At 37.2% G+C, this 22,995-nt stretch overlaps 1 protein-coding gene across 1 annotated transcript in view; it reads left to right on the top strand.

Moving 5' to 3' along the window:
• GMDS (GDP-mannose 4,6-dehydratase) overlaps positions 1 to 22,995 on the top strand; it is an 847,788-nt gene that overhangs the window by 714,685 nt on the left and 110,108 nt on the right. Inside the window, exon 9 of the mRNA XM_044668245.1 lies at positions 7,213 to 7,309. Within this exon, the coding sequence (XP_044524180.1) occupies positions 7,213 to 7,309 (97 nt within the window). The remainder of the gene's footprint in view (positions 1 to 7,212; positions 7,310 to 22,995) is intronic.

Here is a 22,995-nt window from a genome sequence, read left to right as displayed (position 1 = left end):
TTTTGGCCTCTCCCATGCCCTTAATTGTTTTCATTCTGATATTATTATTATTTCTGTACTTTCCTCATTCCCTCTACTAGAAGGCAACTTTCTTGAGAGTGAAAAGTATGTCATTTTTTTAAACATTAATCTCCAGCACAGCACAGTGTCTCATACAGAGATAACTTAAGTATTATTAAACTTAATTGAAGGCCAGAGAGATGGTGCAATAAATTGAAGAGTCTGCTTAAATCATTTAACTTTTCTGAATGGTAAGGTTTTCACCCATGAAATGAGACAGTCATACTATATTATCTCCTTTCTATTCCAACCCCGTAATCTTATGTTACATGTGTATTTTATTTTAATACATGTGTCATTAAAGTCTATGCCAAAGCTTAACATCTGTTCAAAACAGGAAGGAACAATAAATGAATTAATGGTCATAACAGATCTGACATATAAGTGCTCTGCTTAAAAACAACAATGGCTCCCTATTGCTTCTAGGATAAAATATACATTCCTTAGCCTGTCATTCAAAGCCTTTCTCAATCTTCTTCATTCTGCATTTACAGCTAATTTTAATTTTACACACTCTGCTTTCTACTTATTTCCCATGCTCTACTTTCCGTCAAACTCAAATACTAGTTATTCCTCAAACTCAATATTTCATGCTCCTCTATGCAGTCACATAAGCCATCTTTCATACCAAGAATGTTATATATTGACATTTTTTTCAAGAGATTATTTTCATCTTATTTTTAAACACTTACCTTCTGTTTTAGAATCAATATTGTGTATTGCTTCCAAGGCAGAAGAGTGGTAAAGGGTAGACAATGGGGGTCAAGTGACTTGTTAAGGGTCACACAGCTAGGAAGTGGCTGGGGTCAGATTTGAATCAAGAACCTCCCATCATTAGACCTGGCTTCCAATCCACTAAGCCACCTCTATGCCCCCCAACACATTTTTAAATCTATACTACTATCCAGTTTTTTCCCCAACAATTTTTACTGAATGATTCCTTTCTCCAAATTTATTTTTAATAATATCTTATTTAGTAAACACAGATATGTCCTGGGCTTTGCTTCTATTGTTCCAATAATCAAGTGCCAAGTTATTTTGACAATTACTGCTTTGCATAGCATATTTTGAAATCTGTCAAATCTGGATATAAAGCTGGAAAGAGCCTTAGAAATCATCTACTCCAGAGTAATGGCAGTTTTAGATGAGGGAAAACTGCCTGGATTTGGCAACAGATTAGATACGGAGAATAAGAGAGAATGAGGAGTATGTTAAATTACATCTTGTTCTAATCTCCCTGATGACCACCACTCCTTCTAGGCAGTATCGTAAGTCTATAAATTGTCAATATAAAACAGCAATAACAGGAAGTAAAATTGCAAAAGTTTAGTTATGTATAAACCATCTCAAAGATCAAAGGAATATAATTTACAAATTGTATCACATGTTAACCAAAAATAACATCCTCATACTATGTGCTGAATCAGGGGAAGCCTTACTATCAGGGACTTTTGGTTCTATATTATATAAATCTCAAACAAGTTCCAGATATCCACAGTAAGAGCAGCATAACACCAAATGGGGCTGATAAATTTTTTTTTAACCCTTACCTTTCACCTTAGAATCAATACTGTGTATTGGTTCTAAGGCAGAAGAGATGTAAGGGCTAGGCAATGGGGGTTAAATGACTTGCCCAGGATCACACAGCTAGGAAGTGTCTGAGGCCAGATTTGAAGCTAGGAGTTCTTACCTCTAGACCTGGCTCTCAATCCACTGAGCTACCCAGCTGGCCCCCTTGCAGATAATTCTGAGATGATGTAGCTACGTTACTTGTAAAGTTTTACCAACAAATTGGAGATGATTTGGATGTGTTAATGAACTAACCCCAAGGTGGCACAGATAAGATTTAGTCCGTTCTTCCAGAATACCTTATAAAAATGAACCCTTAAACTCCTGCCCCTAAGCCCACTTCTCTCTCTATTAGGTTCATGCAGCTAAGAACCCTCAACTGTAATCCATGGTTACTGAATGATCCTCTGTGCCTCTCCTACTCTCCATGCTCTTCCCCACACTGCCTGCCTTCACCACCCCATGCCCTCTTCCTATATTCTCTCCCTCTGCACCCTACCTTTGCCATTTAACCCTATAGACTTTCTGTGCCTGTTTGCCACCCCCATATCCTTTGTTCCTTATTAAAAGTGTAATTATAGCTTCATTTCCTATTGCCATTGTAGTCTTTCCCAGCAAGTACCCAAAGAACGGGGAAAACTTCCCCATTTCATAATTTAGTAAATTAATTATCAATTCGGGATTCAAAGATGACACTTGGGTTTTTAATCTGGGTGACTGGGATGGGATGGTACCTTCAACAGTAATAGGAAGTTAGGGAAAAAAGGAAGGAGGGAAAGAATGAGTTTAGTTTTAGACATGTTTGGTTTAAGATGTGTATCGGACACATAGATCTGAGAATCATTAGCATAGAGATGTTAATCCATGGGAACTGAGCAGATCAAGTGAAAGATTATAAAGGGAGAAGAGAAAAGTAAGCTGTGTGGAATATTCAAAATTTTTAAAAATTACTTTGATGAAGATCTGCCCAGAAAAAAAGAGAGAGACTGAAAAATATGGGTCAGGCAGGTAGAAGGACAGCTAGGAAAAAAGCAATGTCCCATAACCTAGGGAAAAGAGAGGATCAAGGAGAAGAGGGTGATTGACATTTCCAAAAGCTGCAAATAAGTAAAAAAAAGATAAGAATTGAGAAAAGGCCATTAGATTTGGTCATTACAAGATCACTAGTAACTCTGAACAGAGTAGCTGAAATTGAATGAAGGTATTTGAAGCCAGACTACAGAAGATTCAAAAGTGAGAGAGAAGAAGAAATGGCAATAATAACAAATTTTAAATAAATAATAGATGACTTTCTCAAGGAGTTTAGATGTTCTCATTTGAGTTTGATGTATCTACAGCGAACTGTATGTGAATGAATCTGTGTGTGTTTAATTATCCCTTGTCCATTTTTATAAGAATTAAATTCATCTGAGGCCCACTCCCCTTTCCCCCCTCTTCCATGTTTGTCCAAAATTATGAGAACTAGCAAATCCCACCCCCAACCCACCCCCGGTCCTTTTTATGCTGGTATAAACATCCTTTTACCCTCCTTTCTATTTCTCTTTTAAAACCCTCAAAAGAGAACCATTCCACACTCCTACCCTGACCCAAGACCTTTTTTCCCTATTTATCTTACTCAGTACCTTTTGAAAACATTAATGTTCTAAAAGAACACTTGTTTCTTCTCTAAGAATGTTAGCACTATATCATTATAGAGGCACTTATTTCCATTTGCTCAAATAAATTTGCCTTTTTAGATTTTTCTGAATTCTTGTGATTATATTTCAGAGCTCCTACTTAGCAATGCAGAAATGTCTATTTTTTTCATGGTAGGATTTTACTCAACTTTGGCAGGGTAAATTATTCTTGGATATAAGCCTACATCTTTTGCCTTTTGTAATATTATATTCTAAGTTCTCCTTTTCTAATAGAGGATGCCAGGTGATCCAAATTATAAATCCTTAATACTTTAACTGTTTCTTTCTGGATGCTTCCAGTTTTTTTTCCCCCCTTGATTTGGAAGCTTTGCATTTTGGCTATGACATTCCCAGGTCTTTACTTTGGGGATTTCTTGTAGAAGGTGATCATTGTATTCCTTCAAGTTCTAAAAGATCTAGGCCATTTTCATTATGATTTATTGAGATAGAATTTCAGGCTTTTATTTTCATTATATTTTTTAGAGAACGCAAGTGATTCTTAAATTATCTCTTCTTGATCTGTTTTCCAGATCAGTTGTTTTTGATATCAGATATTTTATGTTTTATTTATTTTTTTAATATATTGATTCTGTTAAGTAGTTCTTGCTGTTTTATAGAGTCATTGATTTTTGTATTCTATTCTATCTTCCTTTACTGGAATTCCATTTATTGGTAGGAATTACCATTTTCTCTTTCAAGTTCTTTATTCTCCTTCTGGCTCTTTCCTTAAAAGTTTTTCTTTCTTTTTTTTTAATATTTTGTCTCATTTCTTTTAGGTATTCATGTAGTCATTGTGAAAAATGCATTTCCCCCCCTTTAATCTCTCCTTATAGCTATTATGGTTTTAGATTTGCATTTTTGTAAATGCCGGTTGGTTTTTTTCTTTGATTTACTTATCTCTCTAGCTTTATTTCCTGAATTGAGTCTTTGTGCTAGGTCCAAGTTCCCTGCTGCATTTTTGAGTGGGATAGTCTGCTCTGCATGATCTTTCTTGTTCACCTTGGTCTTTTGCTGACCTCTAGTTTGGAATTTTGACCCCTGCTCCTACAACAGAGACTTCAGGTCCCCTTCAATGATAGTGTCTCTGCTATTCCCTTAGATTCCAAGATCCACTCCCCTGAGGCTTTCTGACCTTCCTGGAGATTTTTCAAGGGAATTTTCTTTATCCCTCTGGACCCAGAGCCTTTCTGGCTTTATATATACATCCCTGGCTTTCTTTGCTTTGTTGGTGCTTGCTTTTGATTAGGGCCATACCTTATTTATTGCTCCTTGTGGCTGACATTTTCTGCAGTTGTGTGATGGAAGAAATCATTTTCTGTAGTTTGTTCTTGGATCTCTTAGTCATTATTGCAGCATCACATGACCTTCAGGATTTAACTGTATTGGTGTGTGGATGGGAACCATATCAAAGCTAGGCATCCTACCTCTCTGTTCAGGCATCCATCTTAGCAAGAAGTCCTAGGGGAGAGTTCTTAACTAAACAAAGGTTCACAAAACACAAAATAGATCATTTTGATTACACAAAATTGAAAAATCTATTAAATCAATGCAACTAAGAAGAGAAGATCTTTATATCAAAGAAATTATAAATATTTGATATCCAAATTGATAGGAAACTAATACATATATATATAGATGTGTATGTATACATACATATATACATTATATATATGTATATATATATATTATATATAAGACTAAGATCTATTTCTTAGCAATTAAGAGATAATAGGATATGAACAAACAGTTCTCAAAAGTATAATTAATTACTATATAAAATAAGGGTTCTTAACATAGAATCCATAAAACCCTTTGGATCTATAGGTAGTTTTCAGGATGTCCCTGAACTTAGATAGAAAAAAATTTTTACATCTTCATTTTCATTAATCTCTAGCAGAAGTTTAGTATTTCTTTCAATAATAAACGTAGACAGCAAGCATAATTCTGAGGATCATCAATAGGCTTCACCAGACACAAAAAGAGTTTTCAAGCCTCTGAAATAAAAAATCATTTCAAATAACTAATAACAAGAGGAATGAAAACCAAAACAATTCTGAGGTTTTACCTCATACATAGTAAATTGGCAAAGATAACAAAAGATAGAGATATCACATAATGAATCATTATTCAAACCAAGAATAGAATCCTTGAGTTGTAACTCTGTTCTGTCCTCTAAAACGCACCACACCTTCTGAGAACACTAGACCAGAGTCATGATCCATGTTTTAGGTCTATTCTTAGGGCACCTGTGAATCACTTAACCACAGTCGTGTAATTTATTTAATGTTCTGATTGCTTCACTTGACCCTCACTTTGGCTCTCATATATAACATGTGTATAATTTTCCTGTTTCCTTCTCAAGATTTGTTCCTAGCAGAGGTATTAAAGCAAACAATATCAGAAAATAAGCATCAGAATTTAAGTCAAACCTAATTTCTATGGGTTTTCTATATGACTTCCTTCTCTCCGGCATTAGGGCAGTTCCAAACAGCCGTTATTTGCACCTTTGCTATTAAAAAGTCAGTGGTAGGGAATAAAAACTAAAACCAAGTTAATAAAACCAAATCAAAGGCACATTGAAAAAGTAATGAAGATCTGCAATAAAGCAATATTAATGCCTCCTCTTCTTCCAAATAAGTGAATTTGTTTTGTTTCATCATTAACTCAGTGACTTGAGAGTATAAATATCAGAAAGTAACTTTAGAAATTAATCCCGTGAGATATAAAGCTAACCTGTGTGACTTGGTAGAGAGATAGAGGTTATTATTTTAGGATCATCCTGTCATAGATTTAAAGTTGAAAGGGGCTTTATTGGTCATCTAGGCCAAACTCCTCATTTTAGGGTTGAGAAAATTGAAGTATAGAGGAGTTAAACAACTTTTGTTTCAAGATCATATAGGGAATAAGTAGGAAGAATTGTTGTCCTCATGACTTCATATCAGGTATGTTTTCCTTTGTACAAGCTATAAGGCGAAAGTTAGAATATCAGTTGGATGATAAATAAAGCTTATTCCGGAGTGGAAAAGAATAAGCCTTCACTAATTTTTTCTAAAACTTCCTTAAAAAATTCCATTTGGAGAGTAACTTTTTCCAGAATAGAGTCACTGTTACATAGTGGTTGTAGAGTTCTAGCTGGAAAAGCCTGGATTCAAATTCAACATCTGATGTGATCCTAGGCAAGTTACTTAATTCTTCTAGGTCTTGGGCTACTCCCTAGGACTTACCTACTAAATGAAAGATGCATTTTGACATAAACTGATGAAGGAAGGTTCAATACCAGGAGTTCTGTACACTAAAGAAATGACCAATCCTTCAAGTATTCCCTGTTCATCCAAATTGAATAAGATACTGATCCTTCTCTTGCAACAAGCTATACAAATGGACTGGTTTATAAAAGAAAAACAAAAAAAATAGAATAAATATATGAATTGAGAAATAGAACATTGATTGGATTGTTTGAATCAGTAAGACCTTTTCCATATGGAAATAGTTGCAACTTTCAAAGAATTTTAATAAAACAACCAAAATATATTTTAAAATTTCAACTTGAGGGATGGCTCCCCCCCAAAAAAAAACACGAATAAGCTATCTAAAGATAAGTAAAATATTTGAACTCAAAAAAAAATGACTGCTCATCTGACTTGTAAATCTTAAAGTTGTAATGCCTTGTATTTTCCTTTAATTTCTTTTATTTTCTTCTAAGTAAAGCAAGATTCAGAAGCGTATCAGAAGTTGCTACAGTCTGATGAAACTGCTACATTTGTTTCTGTGCCTAATGAATCTTTATTCTCAGAGAAGGTGGAGGGGCAAGACATTAACCTGTGGTGCCCCAAAGCCCAGCCAAATGCTGCTGAGATCAGAGCACTGAAGCAATTAGAAGCTGATTAAGAATTTATCTTCTTTACAGGTGGGAAGGAAAGAACGAGAATGAAGTGGGTCGCTGTAAGGAGACTGGCAAAATCCACGTGACTGTAAATCTCAAGTATTACCGGCCAACCGAAGTGGTAAGAAAGATCTCTTGCAGCCAAGTAATCTAATCACTCAGCCAGCAAATTGCTGCATTTGGCTAGCTGTCTGTGAAAATGGTCTAAGTGAACTCCTGCTGCCAGCCTTCAAAAGCTCCCCATTCAGTTCTTTGGCTAGCACTCCTCCACTGGCATTTCCCAAATCAGAACAGAATGGTGTCGATTGGAGATGAGATAATCTTCTCTCCACAAAAAGCATTGCCCTGAGTTGGAATGGAAAATTGGGGTATAGTGGAAGATCAGGGCATGCTGTACGCCTATTTGCTGGGAATAAGACTCAATCACATGTGGAAGCTGTGCTGGTTTTCAGAGGTTTGTGAAATGTCAGAAAATAGTGCTGTGCTTTCCTGAACTCAACCAAATTCGAATCTTATTTCATTCTGAAACTGCACTGAAAACTTTTAGGACATATCAGTGCATTAGGGAGAACTGGGTGATGTAAAATATATTAGAGATACCTGAATATTTGGGGAATGAAGGAGTCTAGATCCGATAGATTATTTATTGGAAGGCATTCTAAACTGTGAGAATCCTAACAGGTTGGAGTTTTTTATGTGGGTTTTGAATTATGCATCCTATTGACATGTCTTTTGAGGTTAAATTCCTATCTCAGCTATATCCAACAGGGAAGGGGGCCCTCCCAATGAGATGGACCAAAAGGAAACCTTCCTAACTCTTAAACACACTTCAGAATGTTCTGTTTCTTGCAAAAGGGTAAACACATTTAATGTATTTGTATATACTGGAGGACCGAAAGGAAAGGAAATGCCCAGCACTTAATTTGTAGGGGTGTAGTGTCAACGCATTGTACTGGTATGGGGAGTTGTCCAGGTCTTTGACAAACAGTGAACAATTGTTCACTGTGCATTTGGAGAGTGGGTGTGCCAAGAAAAGGATGTGCTCTGTCTCCTGGGGAGGAAGATACTAGCCATACTGCTGCTGACACAGCGTCAACTGTCTGAAGAGCCATTGAGTCTCCCTGGCATTCTTTTCCTGATTGGAATGAGGTGCCACAAGGGTGTAGTTGTCCTGAGGATTACAAAAAATCACTAAGCAGGCACGCACGCACACACACACACACACACACACACACACACACACAACACATATATACATACACACATGTACTCTCACTTTTTTTCCCTCATGCACTGAAGTAAATAATGCATTTTGATTTGAGGGGTGACCAACCACCTAAAATTAATAAGCTCTCTAAATGCAGCATGCCAAAATCAGAAGGGCCAGTCCTTAAAATTATTTGAACATGGCAATACCAAAATAGTTTCAAAAGCTAGGAAGTCATTAAAAACGGATTGTCTGTCATTCTTACTTAGGCAAGGTGTGGGATTGATAAGAACACAAAACAAAAGAGATCTCTGGACAGGAAAAGGACACTCGGCCCGATGAGTCTGTGTTCTTGAAGTCCATATCGACCCCTCTTTCCTGCCTAGCCTCCATATCCTCCCCCGATTCCTTTTGTTCATTCAGATGGCATCGTCATACCTGTTCCACAAATCTAATTACACTTCTGCTTTCTAAACCCAAGATTTGTACTCTGCTCCAGATGTTTATTGTTCTTTAGCTAAAACAATTCTTTCTCTGTCTTTCTTTTACTTATTTAATTTCTGGTTGTGATGCCCCCTTTCCGCAGTTGTTAAGCCCCTCAGCAGCATGAACACATTAATTTAACTCATTCCACTTAAACTTTGTATTCCATAGGGCAGGCTCCTTTTCTGCAGTGAATGTAAACTTTTAACCTCTTTAGGCTTCCCTCAGAATAACCAGTTTTCTCAAAACTTGGAATCAGCCTGACAGCCGTATGCAGTATTGTCTCCAGGGTGATAATATCCTTCCTGTTGAAAGGTGACCAAAACTGAAACAGCATTGTAAATGAGCTCTCACTTGTGTATTGTACAGTAATAACCTACAAATGTATAGCCTCACGAGGCACAGAGATTCTTTTCAGCTAAACTCTGAAGAGCAGTGATGCTTATCTAGAGTTTATCGGAATCCAAAGTGAGGTAGCATTTAATTCTCTTATGTAAAAAGCTCATTCTTCTCCATTGTTAAGCTAGGCTTATACATGTAGCAGGCTTCTAGCCTTTCTTCCTCCCTCCTAGGAGTTTCCAAAACTTCATTCTCCCAGTTGGGTGTCATTCATAAATCTCTAGCACCTTGGAGTATCTTGGAGTCAGAGATATACTCTAGAGTCTCTCAAAAGTAGGATACTTGGGCATGCAGCCCAGACTGAGTAGCCAACTCTCTCTAATGTGAAATACCTGCACATGACTGATAGAGTAGGACCAAAAGGAGAATTTGGGAGGGGGGGGGTGGGGGAAGTAGGGGAAGCTCTAGGTCAGTGGTTCCCAAACTTTTTTGGTGTACCATCCCCTTTCCAGAAAAAAATATTACTTAGCCCCCTGGAAATTAATTTTTTAAATTTTAATAGCAACTAATAGGAAAGATAAATGCACCTGTGGCCATCACCGTCTCCTTGGATCCCTGCAGCACCCACCAGGGGGTGGTGGCACCCACTTTGGGAATCACTGCTCTAGGTCCTTAATCTCAGAGAACATAAAGTGATTTTTCTATAAAAACCTTGCAAGGTATGGTAATGCAAATAATTTGTCCTCATTTTGCAAGTGATGAGCCTCAGAAAAGTTAAGTGATTTGTCAACAGCCCCATAGCTAATAAATGTTTGAACTGGAATTTGAATCCAGATCCAGGTCCATCATTCTTTCTACTATACCACTCTGGCTCTAAAAACAAATCTATGTTAAAATAAAGAGAAATGGAAAATTTTGTGCAAATTGAAGTAAGAAAATAGGCACCTACTATGTGATAGGAGGTAGGGAAGTTACCCAGCAATCAGAGCTGGTCCTACATAGTTCCTGTGTTCATGAAGTTGACAGTCAAGTGAGAAGGTATAAAATGTACATGAATAATATTAATATAAAAATAATGCATAATAACGATGCAAGCAAAGGAGCTATAGAGTTGAGATCTCAGAAGGAAAGATTTTATGGAGATCATAGGTGAGCTGAATTATTTGAGTTGAACTTAGAGAATCATTTGGGGAGGGGAAAAAAAACACTTTGGACCTACCATATAATTTCTTTTTTCTAAAACCCTTACCTTCTGTCTTAGAATTGATACTAAGTATCAATTCCAAAGCCGAAGAGCAGTAAGGGGTTAGGGGATCATGGTTAAGTGACTTGCCAGGTTCACACAGCTAGGAAATATCTGAGGTCAAATCTAAACCCAAATCCTCCCAACTCTAGGCCCAGTGCTCTACCTACTATGCTACCTAGATGCCCCACTAGCATTTAATTTCATAGATGGAGGGAACTCCCGCCAAAGAAACTACTTCTAATGAGTGCATTTTGGTACCTGTCAAGAAATTAAAGTTCTAGAGAGTTGCCTGGGCCACTAAGAAGGTAACTTGCCCGGAATCTCCAGAATCCCAGTCAGGTCTTTCAGACATAGCTGACATGCTATGCACTCTACTATACTCCTTCCCTAGAACTCTTTTTTTTCTTTAGTTTAACCTCCATTATTAATATTTTCTCCATCACTTTCTTAAGACTAGACAATCAACAATACAAAATATATAAATGTTTACACTGAAAACTTAATAATTGTTTCTCTCCAGCTCAAGTTGGCATACCTTGGCCCCCATGTCTACTGTCCTGAGATTCTCATTTTTTTAATTATATACTTAATAATCACTGCCACCATCAAAAAAATGTTTTAACTGAACAAATGGATACAAAATTATCTTTTTTCTTTTTTTTCCTTTAGAATATTTTTCCATGGTTACATGATTCATGATTTCCTACCCCCCCCTTCCCTCCCCTCTCCCTCAGCTGACAAGCAATTCTACTGGGTTATACATGTATCATTGTTCAAAACCTATTAACATGTTATTCATATTTGCAGTAGAGTGATCTTTTAACATCAAAACCCTAATCATATCTCCATTGAACTATGTGATCGATCATATGTTTTTCTTCTAAGTTTCTGCTCCCACAGTTCTTTCTCTGGATGTGGATGGCGTTCTTTCTCATAAGTTCCTCTGGACTGTCCTGGATCATTACATTGCTGCTAGTAGAAAAGTCTTTTATATTTGATTGTACCACAGTGTATCAGTCTCTGTGTATAATGTTCTCGGGTTCTGTTCCTTTCGCTCTGCATCAATTCCTGGAGGTCTTTCCAGTTCACATGGAATTCCTCCAGGACATTATTCCTTTCAGCATAATAGTATTCCAACATATCAAATACCACAATTTATTCAGCCATTCCCCAATTGATGGACACCTCCTCATTTTCCAATTTTTTTCCACCACAAAGAGCACAGCTATGAATATTTTTGTACAAGTCTTTTTCCTTATTATCTCTTTGGGGTACAAACACAGCAATGACATGGCTGGGCCAAAGGGTACGCATCCTTTTAAAGGGATACAAAAAATTGTATCCCTTTTGAAGGGATACAAAACCACATTGTTTATAATTTGTTTAAAAATATGTTGATTGTATATGTGTGCTAATATAAACATCATCTGTTTTTCAATTCCCTTTGAATACTCTTTTTCTCTTGTTTTTTTTTTGGCTGTTATTTTTTTAATGTAATCATAGTAGGTATTATTCTTTTTCTCTTTTCTTCTCTTTTCATCTCTGCATATAATTTCCTCATTTTCTTTATATTTCCAATATTTGACCTTTCTAATAACATAATACAATCCATTACATTCAAATAGCACAATCTATTTGGCCATTTCTCCCATTCATTGCATTTGTGTTATTTTGACATTTAAAATAAAGCTTTCATGAATATTTTTATATATACCTAAACCTAGTAATGAGATCCCCATGCCAAACAACATGAACGACTGTGCTGTTTTTAAAGTAAGTATTTTTCCTTCACTATCCTCTGACTTTGAGCTCTGTCCCCAAAATAATTATAAATAATTGGGTTCTTGCTCCTTTGCTTGCTCATTTTTTTTTATTTAGCAGTCAGGCCAACAGATTTAACTATTGGGTTTTTACTCTATACCCAGGGTTCCTATTGTGCTGGGGTATGTTACCTCCAGTTTCAGGATTATTTTGTGTGTGTTTATTTTTACCCGGGTCCTATTTAATTATTCCAGTTTTTATAGTCCAGGGTCTGATATAATCCTGGGTCCCCCACTCAAACTCCAATCCATGATTGACCTTAGTGTTCCAACCAGAGCCCAAGGACAGTTCTGCCACTGCTACTTCAAGCAACCAGGCAACTTCCCCCTGGAGCAACTGCTAGGAATTCCACTATCTGAGGAATAACCATAATTGACAGGCCCTCAGCAACCACAATCCACCTGTGTACTTTCCTCACTCCTCTCCAACTGTCCAGGACAGAGTAGGTGTCTAGTCCATCTTCCTTGGGCCTCCAAAGTTCCTCCTTTGTTGCCTTATAAGGCTTGGGCTCTTGCCCTAAGTGTCTAGCACCTGCAGACTCTATGGTGTCCACTCTTTCTATCTCCACTTGTGGACCAGCAAGGGTCTCTGGAGTCAAGGCCGCAGCAGACCCAGCTGCTCCCAGGACCCTCCACCTGAGGATTCCATTGGTATCCTCAGGCTCCAGGGTTCAGCAAACAAGGTGAGGTTTCCAATCCTACCCCATGGTCACCTTTTTTATTTCACTCTGGTCCTTCCTCCTGGGCCTATGGGGGTGGGACTGAGACCAGGAAAGTCAGAAACCTTCCTTCCTAGTTTTCTCAGTCTGTTCACCTTCACTCCGAACTCCTGTCTGGTTTTGCCACTTTTAGCCTTCATTCTGTGGAGTTATTTTTGGTTGTTTTGGAGGGATATTAGAAGGTTGAGGAAGCTTCATGCTCTATTCCACCATCTTTTCACTAGAATGTTATCCTCTAAAACTCTTAATCAATAGCATTTACACACCAAAGAATTAAAATTAAACTTTTTATACTAGTAACAATATTACATAGCAGGAATTCCATTTTAGTTTCATCTTTCTCTACCCACATTTGATTACTACAGTGAAGTAGTACCACTTACATAGAGGTGTTCAGGTGGCACAAGTCATCCTATTGCTTGGTCCAAAACTACCTTGCTATTATTGGTGGTACAGAAGAATACAGAATTTATGTAATCTAAAATCTATTAGCCTTAAAATATACTAAATGAATTATCAATGTTCTTATTCATAAAATATTGGGACACATTTCTGTGATTTTTTTTATTTAGCAGAAGGAATAAAAGACTTAAATATTTCTTTTGTTTCTGTCTTTCTCCACACAAAATGAGGGGGAGGGGGAGCTTTTTCCAAGTCCCTTTCAGTTCTAAAATTCAGTGCCATATTTAGCCTACCTTGTCAAATTTCTAGACATCATATAGTATCTGAAAAAGACCTTAGAAGTCATCATGTCCACCATCCCTTGTTTTATAGGTGGGAAAATTGAGGCCCAGAAAAATTAAGTGATTTTCCCAGCATCATAAAGGTAGTAAGTAGCAGAAAAAGAATTCAAATCCACCTAATATAACCTCATGTCCAATACCCATTCCACTGGACTACAGTGGAATTACATTAAGTGAATAACCAGTATGCAGTAGATTTTTAACTCTGTATAGCACTTCAGGAAATCATTCACAAACCAAGTCTGAATCTTGTAGAGTGCATGTGGAGTGTGTATGTAGATGATAATTCTATAGGCTGATTTTTTTCTAACCCTTACCTTCTGTCTTAGGATCGATGCTAAATATCAGTTCCAGGACAGAAGAGCAGTAAAAGCTGGGAAATGGGGATTTAATGAGTTGTTGAGGGTCACACAGCTAGGAAGTGTCTGAGGTCAGATTTGAACCCAGGACCTCCTGCCTCCAGGCCTGGCTCTCTATTCCCTGAGCTCTCTTACAAGCTGATTTTTACAATATTTTTTATGCCATTTACATTCCAACTTCACATTCTTATGACTTCAATATTCTTTATTCTGTTTTCAACTTTACTGTTCTTTAGCTAGTCAAATATCTTATTTTTGGTATACCTAATCTTCTATAGATGTTAGAAGGGATAGTGGTCCAGAACCTAACACCACGGAAGTAATAACTTCACAGGAATCCAAACATGTTAGTTAAAATAACACCTTCCTCCAATAAAAACATGTTGCCTGTTTCTAATCAAATTACCATAGGCTTGTCAAGTTGTTCCCTCACAAAACTGTTTCTAATATTTTTCCATAAATGATGTTACGTTAACTGGCCTGTAATTGCTTGCTCTATCTCATATCCCCATTTAGAATAATGGTATTTAACACTTTCCAGACCTCAGGAATTTGATCTGTCATCAGAGGACTTGTATAAATATTAGTTAGGACTCTCCTCATTTCCATCTTTGTATCTTAAGGAAGAGAAATCTTAGGTATCCTATGTGGTCACTGGGCTGGTACTTTTTTCTCTCCTAGATGTGTCTCCTTTTATTCTTCCTACAATTATTCCCATTGGTGTCTTACACTTCCCTTCCTTTTGTGGGAAATAAGATCCTTTGCTCAGTATCTCTTCATCTTTTCCAGCTCTGTTAGACAGAAGCCAGCTAATCTATTCCTTTCCTGAAATCTCTGGCCCCCAGTTCTCTAATCCTGCCCTTCCAATACTTGTTTTTCTTCCTTTGACTGGTGGGGGTAGGGATAGATGGAAGACACAGAAGAAAGAGAAAACCAAGAAGCAAAACGCATCTTCTTTATGTTATTCTCATTTATGAAATGAAAAGCCTCAATCAAGTGATTCCTAAGATCCCATCTAGCTCTCAAAGGCTGTAATTCTATAGCTACAAAATGTGCAGCTCCTACAAACTTCACTGTTTGGGAATGTGGTTTCTAATATCTAATCATAATTCATCCCTTTTGGTCATTATCCTCTTAACTTCTCCCAGTTCATCTTTTATAAATAGTTTATATTTTTGAAGTATTGTTTATATACTTTTAAGCCCCCTACTTAGATTCCTCACACTAATCTTTACATCCTTTCTTAACTACATTGGCCTGGCTTGCCCTTTTCCCAATGTGGATTTAACCAGGAGGGCTTTAAATTTCAGGCTTTTCAAGTGTTTTTAAAATATTTCACTGTATGTTTCCCATACTTCATAGGATCACCATCAAAACCCCCAGGGGCATATCACATTCTTCCTAAAGTCAAATGCATTTGTGTTGTTTCCTCTGGTGCTGTTCCCCTCCAGAGTATTTCATCTCTAATGAAATAGTAATCATGTACTAGATTCAGCTCCCCCAACTTCCTCATCTTTTCATTGAAGATTCTTTTCTTATGATTAGATCCTGGATGGAATGATGGCATCAAAGGTTCCAACATCTTTCTAAAGAAGGGAACCTACTCTACCTTTCTTTACATGAATTCTTTTATGTGTTTCCCTGAACAATTGATGGTTTCTACAGTGTAAACACTATACGCACATTGTGCATATTAGTGGTAATTTATTTACACTAATGGGGACTATCTCTTAAAATGTGTATCTCTACATACATTTGATTACTTTTTCATAAACAGTCCTAACTAATAAACATTGCCTCACTATAATGGTGTCTTTATAGTCTCCCCTTACCTACAGAGTTGTTTGCCATGCCCTTCACTATGCTGGAAATATTAAACCATCTGAAAATTTCTTCCTAAGAAAGTCTCATTCACTTTTTTGTGCTCAGTTTTTATTGTACAGGTCATCCAAAGTATCGTATGGCTTTGTAGAGGCTCATCCATCAATGATATTATTAACCATCTCCTACTTACTTTACATTTCTATCCAATAAAGTCTGTATTCTGGAATTTGTAAATTCCTTGCTCTCTCTTTTTTTTTTAAACAAATTCAGTTATGTTCTTTCTAGGCTAGAATATTCCTATATATCTTTCTAAACAATGTCAAAGCAACCATCCCATATTTTTCCTGCTCTTGGTGATTTTATACATGTTAAAATTTATAGAAATCTTGCCTTTGAGTCTCCTAAATGCTAATAATCCCATGCCAAATTAGATTGGCCTAGCATATAGTTCATTTATCATTGGTTGGCACATTGAAACTTAAAACTACAAAGGGTTATTCAATGTATATTTATTTACATTGGGGCCCTTATAAACTTATTTTAACACTTTCCTAACCATCACCCAAGCGGATTTCTTTCTTCCTGGTGACACTGGCAGTCAGAGTCCTGGGACTCATATTATTACCATTGGCAGAAATAGCACCAATCTGGTATAGCAACAGTAGTCTGTCTTCCTTCTATAATCAACTGCCCTGGCCTGTCCCTTAGACAATTAATTATAGTGCTTGCCCAACAGGGATCCAACATTGTTCAGCTTCTAGACACAAATAGAAATCTTTCCTGGGAATGATTCTAAAACTTACTTTACAAACTGCAATGGGCTGCTATTTATACCATTTTATGGTAATTTCCGTAATTTCCTGTATAATGTAGGTGCCCTACTTTAAGAAAAAATGGTCTTCAAAAAAATCTAAACAAAGACTAATACACTAAAAAGTGGCTGGTCTCAAAGAGTCTCCATTTACAAACCACTTTAATGCAAGATTCTTTGAAATAGTTAACTTCCATAGTAGATTTAAAATAAAACTTTATTTATATTCAACTTGGGTAAGTAGGATAGCCTTGATTTTTTTTAAACCTATTTTCTCTTGTCACCATCACATACATTTGTGCAGCCACAGATCCACTTTGAAAAAGTAGGTTAACAATTCCTAGATTCTACCTTCTGCTTCTTAGCAATTATCCCCAGAGGGCACAGGATCAAACTAAGGTATTTAAACACCTAGATAATTATATCTTGCCTTAAGTTTGCCCATAGATTTATTGACTGCCTATAGAAGTCATTTTCACTTTGGAAGCCAAATCTTAAGAGCATTCATGTGCTCTTAGATGTAGATGGCTACAACTCTTTCTGCAGTGAGCTAGGTGTTAGTAGTGGAGGAGAGAGGCAAATCCCCATATTCGTTTGGGTATCTGTACTCAGTTTGCAAAGCATTTTGAATTTTCATAGATGAAAGAGACATCATAAATACCTAATGCATCATATTATTTTTATTACTGTCATCATCATTAAACATTGTGATTATCATTATCCTCCCTGAAGCTTGCTCATTTATATCTAGACTGGAGCCCCTAATAGAGTCCCACAGACTCTTCAGAGAAGTCCTTCTCTTTCATTTTGATTTTGGCCCCACTACTTCTTTATCTGTCATATTAAGACAGAAATAGACACACAAAGGCAATAAGGAAAGGTGATAATGACCCACTGACTGCCTCTGTCTACTTACCAGGGTCATGTTTCCTTTCTCAGCAAGAGCACCAATGAGTATTAGGGAAACATACATATACTACTTTGATCCTCATAACAAACCCTATGAGATAGATATTCTATTATTTCCATTTTACAGATGAGGAAACTGAGGTGGAAAGAGGTTACATGACTTGTCTAGAATCACATAGCTAGTAAGTATCTGAGGCAGAATTCAGACTCCGATATTCCTGACTCTACGCTTCAGTGACTAAATAATAAAATCTTAATGTTAGAAGGGGCCTCAGAGGTCATCTAGTATCCAAAAGATAAATTCTTCTTCAGTGTTCCTGACAGGCTATAGTGTAACCTTGAAATACTTAAAGATCTCCAGAGATGAGACTCTCACTGGCCTTCCAAGGTAATACATCCCTCTTTGGTGTATCTCTATTAGGAAATTTTTCCCTATATAGACTTGGAATCTGCCATTCTTTAACTTCACCAATTGCTATTAGTTTTGCCCTTTGGGGCCCAGCAGAACAAGTTTAATCACTCTTCCACATGACAGCCTTTCAGATGTTTGAAGACTACTGTCATGGTCCCCTAAGTCTTCTTTTCTGCAGCCTAAATAGCCTCAATTCTTTTAAATGATTTTTGGATGGACTGGTTTCAAATTCCCTCTCTATTATGGTTGCCTTAATCTGGACACAGTCTGCCTCATCATTTTCTCTTCTAATATGGTTCCTAGAACCAGGCACAATATTCCAGTTCAGTTCTGAACAGAGCAGAAAATGGTGGAACTATTATTTATTTCCTTCTCTGTGGACACTATTTTTCTGTTAATACAAAATAAAACAAATCAATCAGTCAGTAAACAATTTAAGTGCCTACTATGTACCAAGCTAAGTTACTAAATACTAGGTATACAAAAAGAGACAAAAGATAGTCTCTGACCTCAAGGAAGTCATAAACTAATGGGAGAGTCAGCATGCAAATATATGGAAAGCAAACTATCTACAGGATAAATAGAAAATAATTAACAGAGGGAGAGCTTTATAATTAAGAGAGGTTAGGGAAGGCTTCCTGTAGAAAATAGGATTTTAGTTGGGATTTAAAAGAAACCAAACAGATCAGTAGTTAGACTGGAGGGAAAAGCTTTTCAGGGATAAGGGACAGCCAGAGAGGATTCTCAGAGCCAAGAGATGGAGTGTCTTGTTACAGAACAGCCAGAAAGACAGTGTCACTGGTCTGAAGAGTACATATTGAGGAGAAAAATATGAGGTGACTAGTAGGTTATGAAGGGCTTTGAATGCCAAACAGAACATTTTGTATTAGACTCTAGAGGTAATAGAGAGCCGTGGAGTGTACTGAGTATTAAGGATAGGAAATGACATCCAAAATGATTTTCCTAAAACATAGATCTCACCATATCAGCCCACTACTCATTAAGCCCCAGTGGCTCCCTGTTACCCACCAAGAGCAAATCCTCCATTTGGCTTTTAAAACTCTTCACATGTGCCTTCTCTCTAATAATTCCTTCCACATGCCAGAAACTCAAGTACATTCTACCCTGGCCTTACCCTTTCTACTAGTCTAAGATAGGCTTTCATTTACATGATACACCTCTTGTTTTGCATTTTATTGCATAGCATTTCTGTTAGCACCTTGCAGGCAAGAGCCTTTCTTTGTATGTATTTAGCATAGTTTCTTACACATAGTAAGCACTTAATAAATGCTTATTCATTGGGGCAGGTGGGTGGGTCAGTGGATAGAGCACCAGGCCTGAAGATGAGAACTCCTAGATTCAAATCTGATCTCAGACACTTGATAGCTGGGTGACCGTGAGCAAGTCATTTAACTCCCACTGTCTAGCCCTTTCTTACCTCTCTTTTTCTTGAATAAATACTTAGTATCAATTCTAAGACAGATGGTAAGGGTTTAAAAATAAAAATAAACTCTTGTTTATTGGTTAACAAAATAGTATTTCATTTTATTTATATTGAGTTTACAATCCCTAGGTTTTTTCACCTGAACTTATTGTCTAGCTTCCTCTTTCTCATTCTGTATTTATATAATTGATTTTTTTAACCCAACTTCATAATTTCACCTTTATGCACAATACACTTCATCTTGTCAGCCCATAGGTCCAGCCTTTTGAAATATTCTTGGAACCTCAGTTCTGTTACCTAGTATATCCTCTCTCCCTCTCTCTTTTGTACTATTCACAGATTTGATACACCCAAGATCTAGAGCAGTGATGGTGAATCTATGGCCCAGGTGCCAAAGATGGCAAACAGAGCGCTCTCTGTGGACACATGGACACCCCTACCCCTGCCCTCCACGCAGCAGCCTAATGGGAGCACTTTCTCCCTTCCATGTGTGGAGTAAATGGGGGCAGGGTACACCCTGTACTAGGTGTGAGGGAGGGGCATGGCACTTGGTCTGGGGGTTGAGGTAGGGACAGGGCCTGGCTCTCCATCTCCAAAAGGTTCCTCATCACTGATCTAGAGCTTTGTGCTGGCCGTTGCTATAATGTTTATCAGAGCAGAGTCAGGAGTATAATTCTGTAGCAGTCTAGTAGAGATTTGCCTCCTGGTTGACATAGATCCATTAATCAGCAGTCTCTTATTAATTTTCAACCCACTTAAGTGTGTTATTATCCATTACATAAAGGAGACTGTCATATGCCTTACAGAAATTCAGATATATTCTGTCCCAGTCATTGCCCTGAAGACTGGCCCTGTGGAAGAGAGGAATTGAAGTTAGCATGTAGTGATTTGTTATTTTAATTGTCTGTCTGAAAGCTTTATTTATTCCTTTGGTTTTTGGATGGTAGTCATTTCCTGATATGCCCCCACCGCAATATTTAAGCATGATTTGTCACCAACCAACCCCAGGCCATCCTTCCTTCCTATGTGCTCTGGGAAAAACCTGCAATAATTTGCTCTAGTATTTCACTACAGATCATTGTCAAGTTTACTGGGATATAATCTAAAGCAGTGGTCACAACTCAAATAGAAAGGGATCCTTGTGGGGTGCGTATTAATTTAGAAAACTATAAATTACACTGTGTTGTATTTGTATCACTTATTTCATTAAAGATTTCCCAATTATGGGGTTTGGGTTTTTTGTGAATATTCTCTCACAACAAAGACCAATGTGGAAATAAATTTTGCATGATTATGCATGTATAACCCAGACCAAATTGCTAACATCTCTAATTGGGGAGAGCGAAAGGAAGGAGGGAGACATTTTGGTCATTTCAGATAACATATATTGAAGATTCTTATGTAATTGGGAAAACAAAATATTTTTTAAAAAAGATTTTCCATTTACATTTTAGTCTAGTTTTGGCCCACTCGGGAGTTTTGGAGGGCTAAAATTTGACACCTCTAGTCTAAAATAGACACCATCTTCCCCATTTTTGAAAATCAAATGGACATCATATGTCTATGTCCACACTAAGGTAGCCCAGCCTTTACAATGTTTCCTTAGGAATAACCTTTAGTATGGGAAGCTAGGTAGCACAGTAGATAGAGCTTCAGGCCTGAAGTTGGGAGGCCCTGGGTTCAAATCTAGCCTCAGATACTTCTTAACTATGTGACCCTGGGCAAGTCACCTTAGCCTATTTGTCTAGCCCTTGTCCTTCTGTCTTATAGTTGACACTAGGACAAAAGGTAAAGTTTGTTGGGGGGTTTTTTAAGCCTCCAATAATTCGCTATTCATATCCATATGGTTTTGTTTTTAATACTTTAGGATATAATGTATTACTCCCATCAACTTGAATTCAGTGAAAACAGTAATGTGCTCTCTTCCTATCACTTTACTTCTCTTAGTTTTTTTTGTTCAATTCTGTTTTTTGTTTATTTTTATGATTAATTTTGTTTAATCATTTTTGTAATTTTATTTAATACTTAGTCTAAAATCATTCTTGGTAGAGAAAGCAAAAAGAAAAAAGGAGTCAGATAAGTTCTACCTCTTCTCATTCATTTTTTAAAAATCACCTTCTTATCCATTTGATGCATAGGTCTTATCCTTTTTATGTTTTTTGCCTCATGTTTCCTTGAAAGAATTAATTAACTGGGAATGGCCTGGTGGCTCAGTGGGTTGAAAGTCAGGCCTAGAGATCGGGGTGGGGAGGTTATGGAATAAAATTTGAATTCAGATGCTTCCTTGCTGTGTGACCCTGTGCAAGTCCAACCCCATCTACTTAGCCCTTACCTCTCTTCTGCCTTAAAACTGATGTACAGTATTGATTATAAGCTGGAAGGTAAAGGTTTAAAAAAATTAATTACCTTTCCCCTAATTACCATTCTCTAAACATCCCTATTTTGACCATTCTTTCAGTCACTTGGGCTCCTGAGTTTAGCATTATCATTCACTCTCTTTACTCTTCACCATTCTATGTGCTTATCTACACTCCCATCCCATCTACAGCTATTATATCTCTGTCAGTCCCAGTGAGGTAGATACTTTTGTCCCCATTTTTAAAGATGAAACTGAGGTTGAGAAGTTAAAAGACTCATCTGTTGTCGAATAGCTAGTATGTGTCAGAGGCAAGATTTGAACCTCAATGTTATTGATTCCAAATCCATTGTTCTTTCTAATTCACCTTTCCCTAGTCTCCTATTTTAAAAATCTTAGTGTTATTTGTTATCTTCATTCTCTCTGACTTCCCATCTTGATTTGGTTACTAAGTCCTTCCATTCTCCTATTGTATTTCTCACTTCTACTCTTTCATCTCTATTCTCACTGCCATCAGTCCCAGACAGGGCTTTCTCACCACCTGGACAGACTAATGCAATATAGCCCAAGATCTTTTCACTGCCACTCTCTCCACACCCTACTCTATTCTCATACTAGATTAATATTTCTTATTCATAAATGCAATCATGTCACCTTTCTACTCAACAATCTTCAGTGGCTTCCTGTAAGCCAGAGCCTACTAAAGAGAGGCCAAAGTCTTTTTGCCTGATGTTTAAGACTTTCTAAGATCTGATGCCTCCCTGCCATCTAGTCTTATCTCTAAATAGTTAGAGGAATGGCCATCTATAAGGATGTAGTATATTATCATGTGCTTTTCTTCTTCCTCACCAGTCAGTGAACAAGAAGTTATGAAATATAGTGTTTCAGGGACTGTGCCCAGGTGTTAGGCTGACAAAGAAAGCCAAAAGCACTGTCCCCGTACTCAAAGAATTCACATTCTAAGTAGGGAAACCACTATGTGAATTAGCGGCTAGAGCACCAGGCCTGGAGTCAGGGAGATCTTAGTTCAAATTCTATCTCTCACACTGACAATGCCTAATTGTGTGACCCTGGGCAAGTCACTTAAGCCTGTTTGCCTCAGTTTCCCCATCTATAAAAATGATCTGGAGAAGGA

This window comes from Gracilinanus agilis, chromosome 1 (assembly GCF_016433145.1).
Source record: "Gracilinanus agilis isolate LMUSP501 chromosome 1, AgileGrace, whole genome shotgun sequence".
Taxonomy (NCBI): Eukaryota; Metazoa; Chordata; class Mammalia; order Didelphimorphia; family Didelphidae; genus Gracilinanus; species Gracilinanus agilis.
Note: the sequence above shows the minus strand (reverse complement) of the source record. Positions and strands in the feature narration are given on the sequence as shown.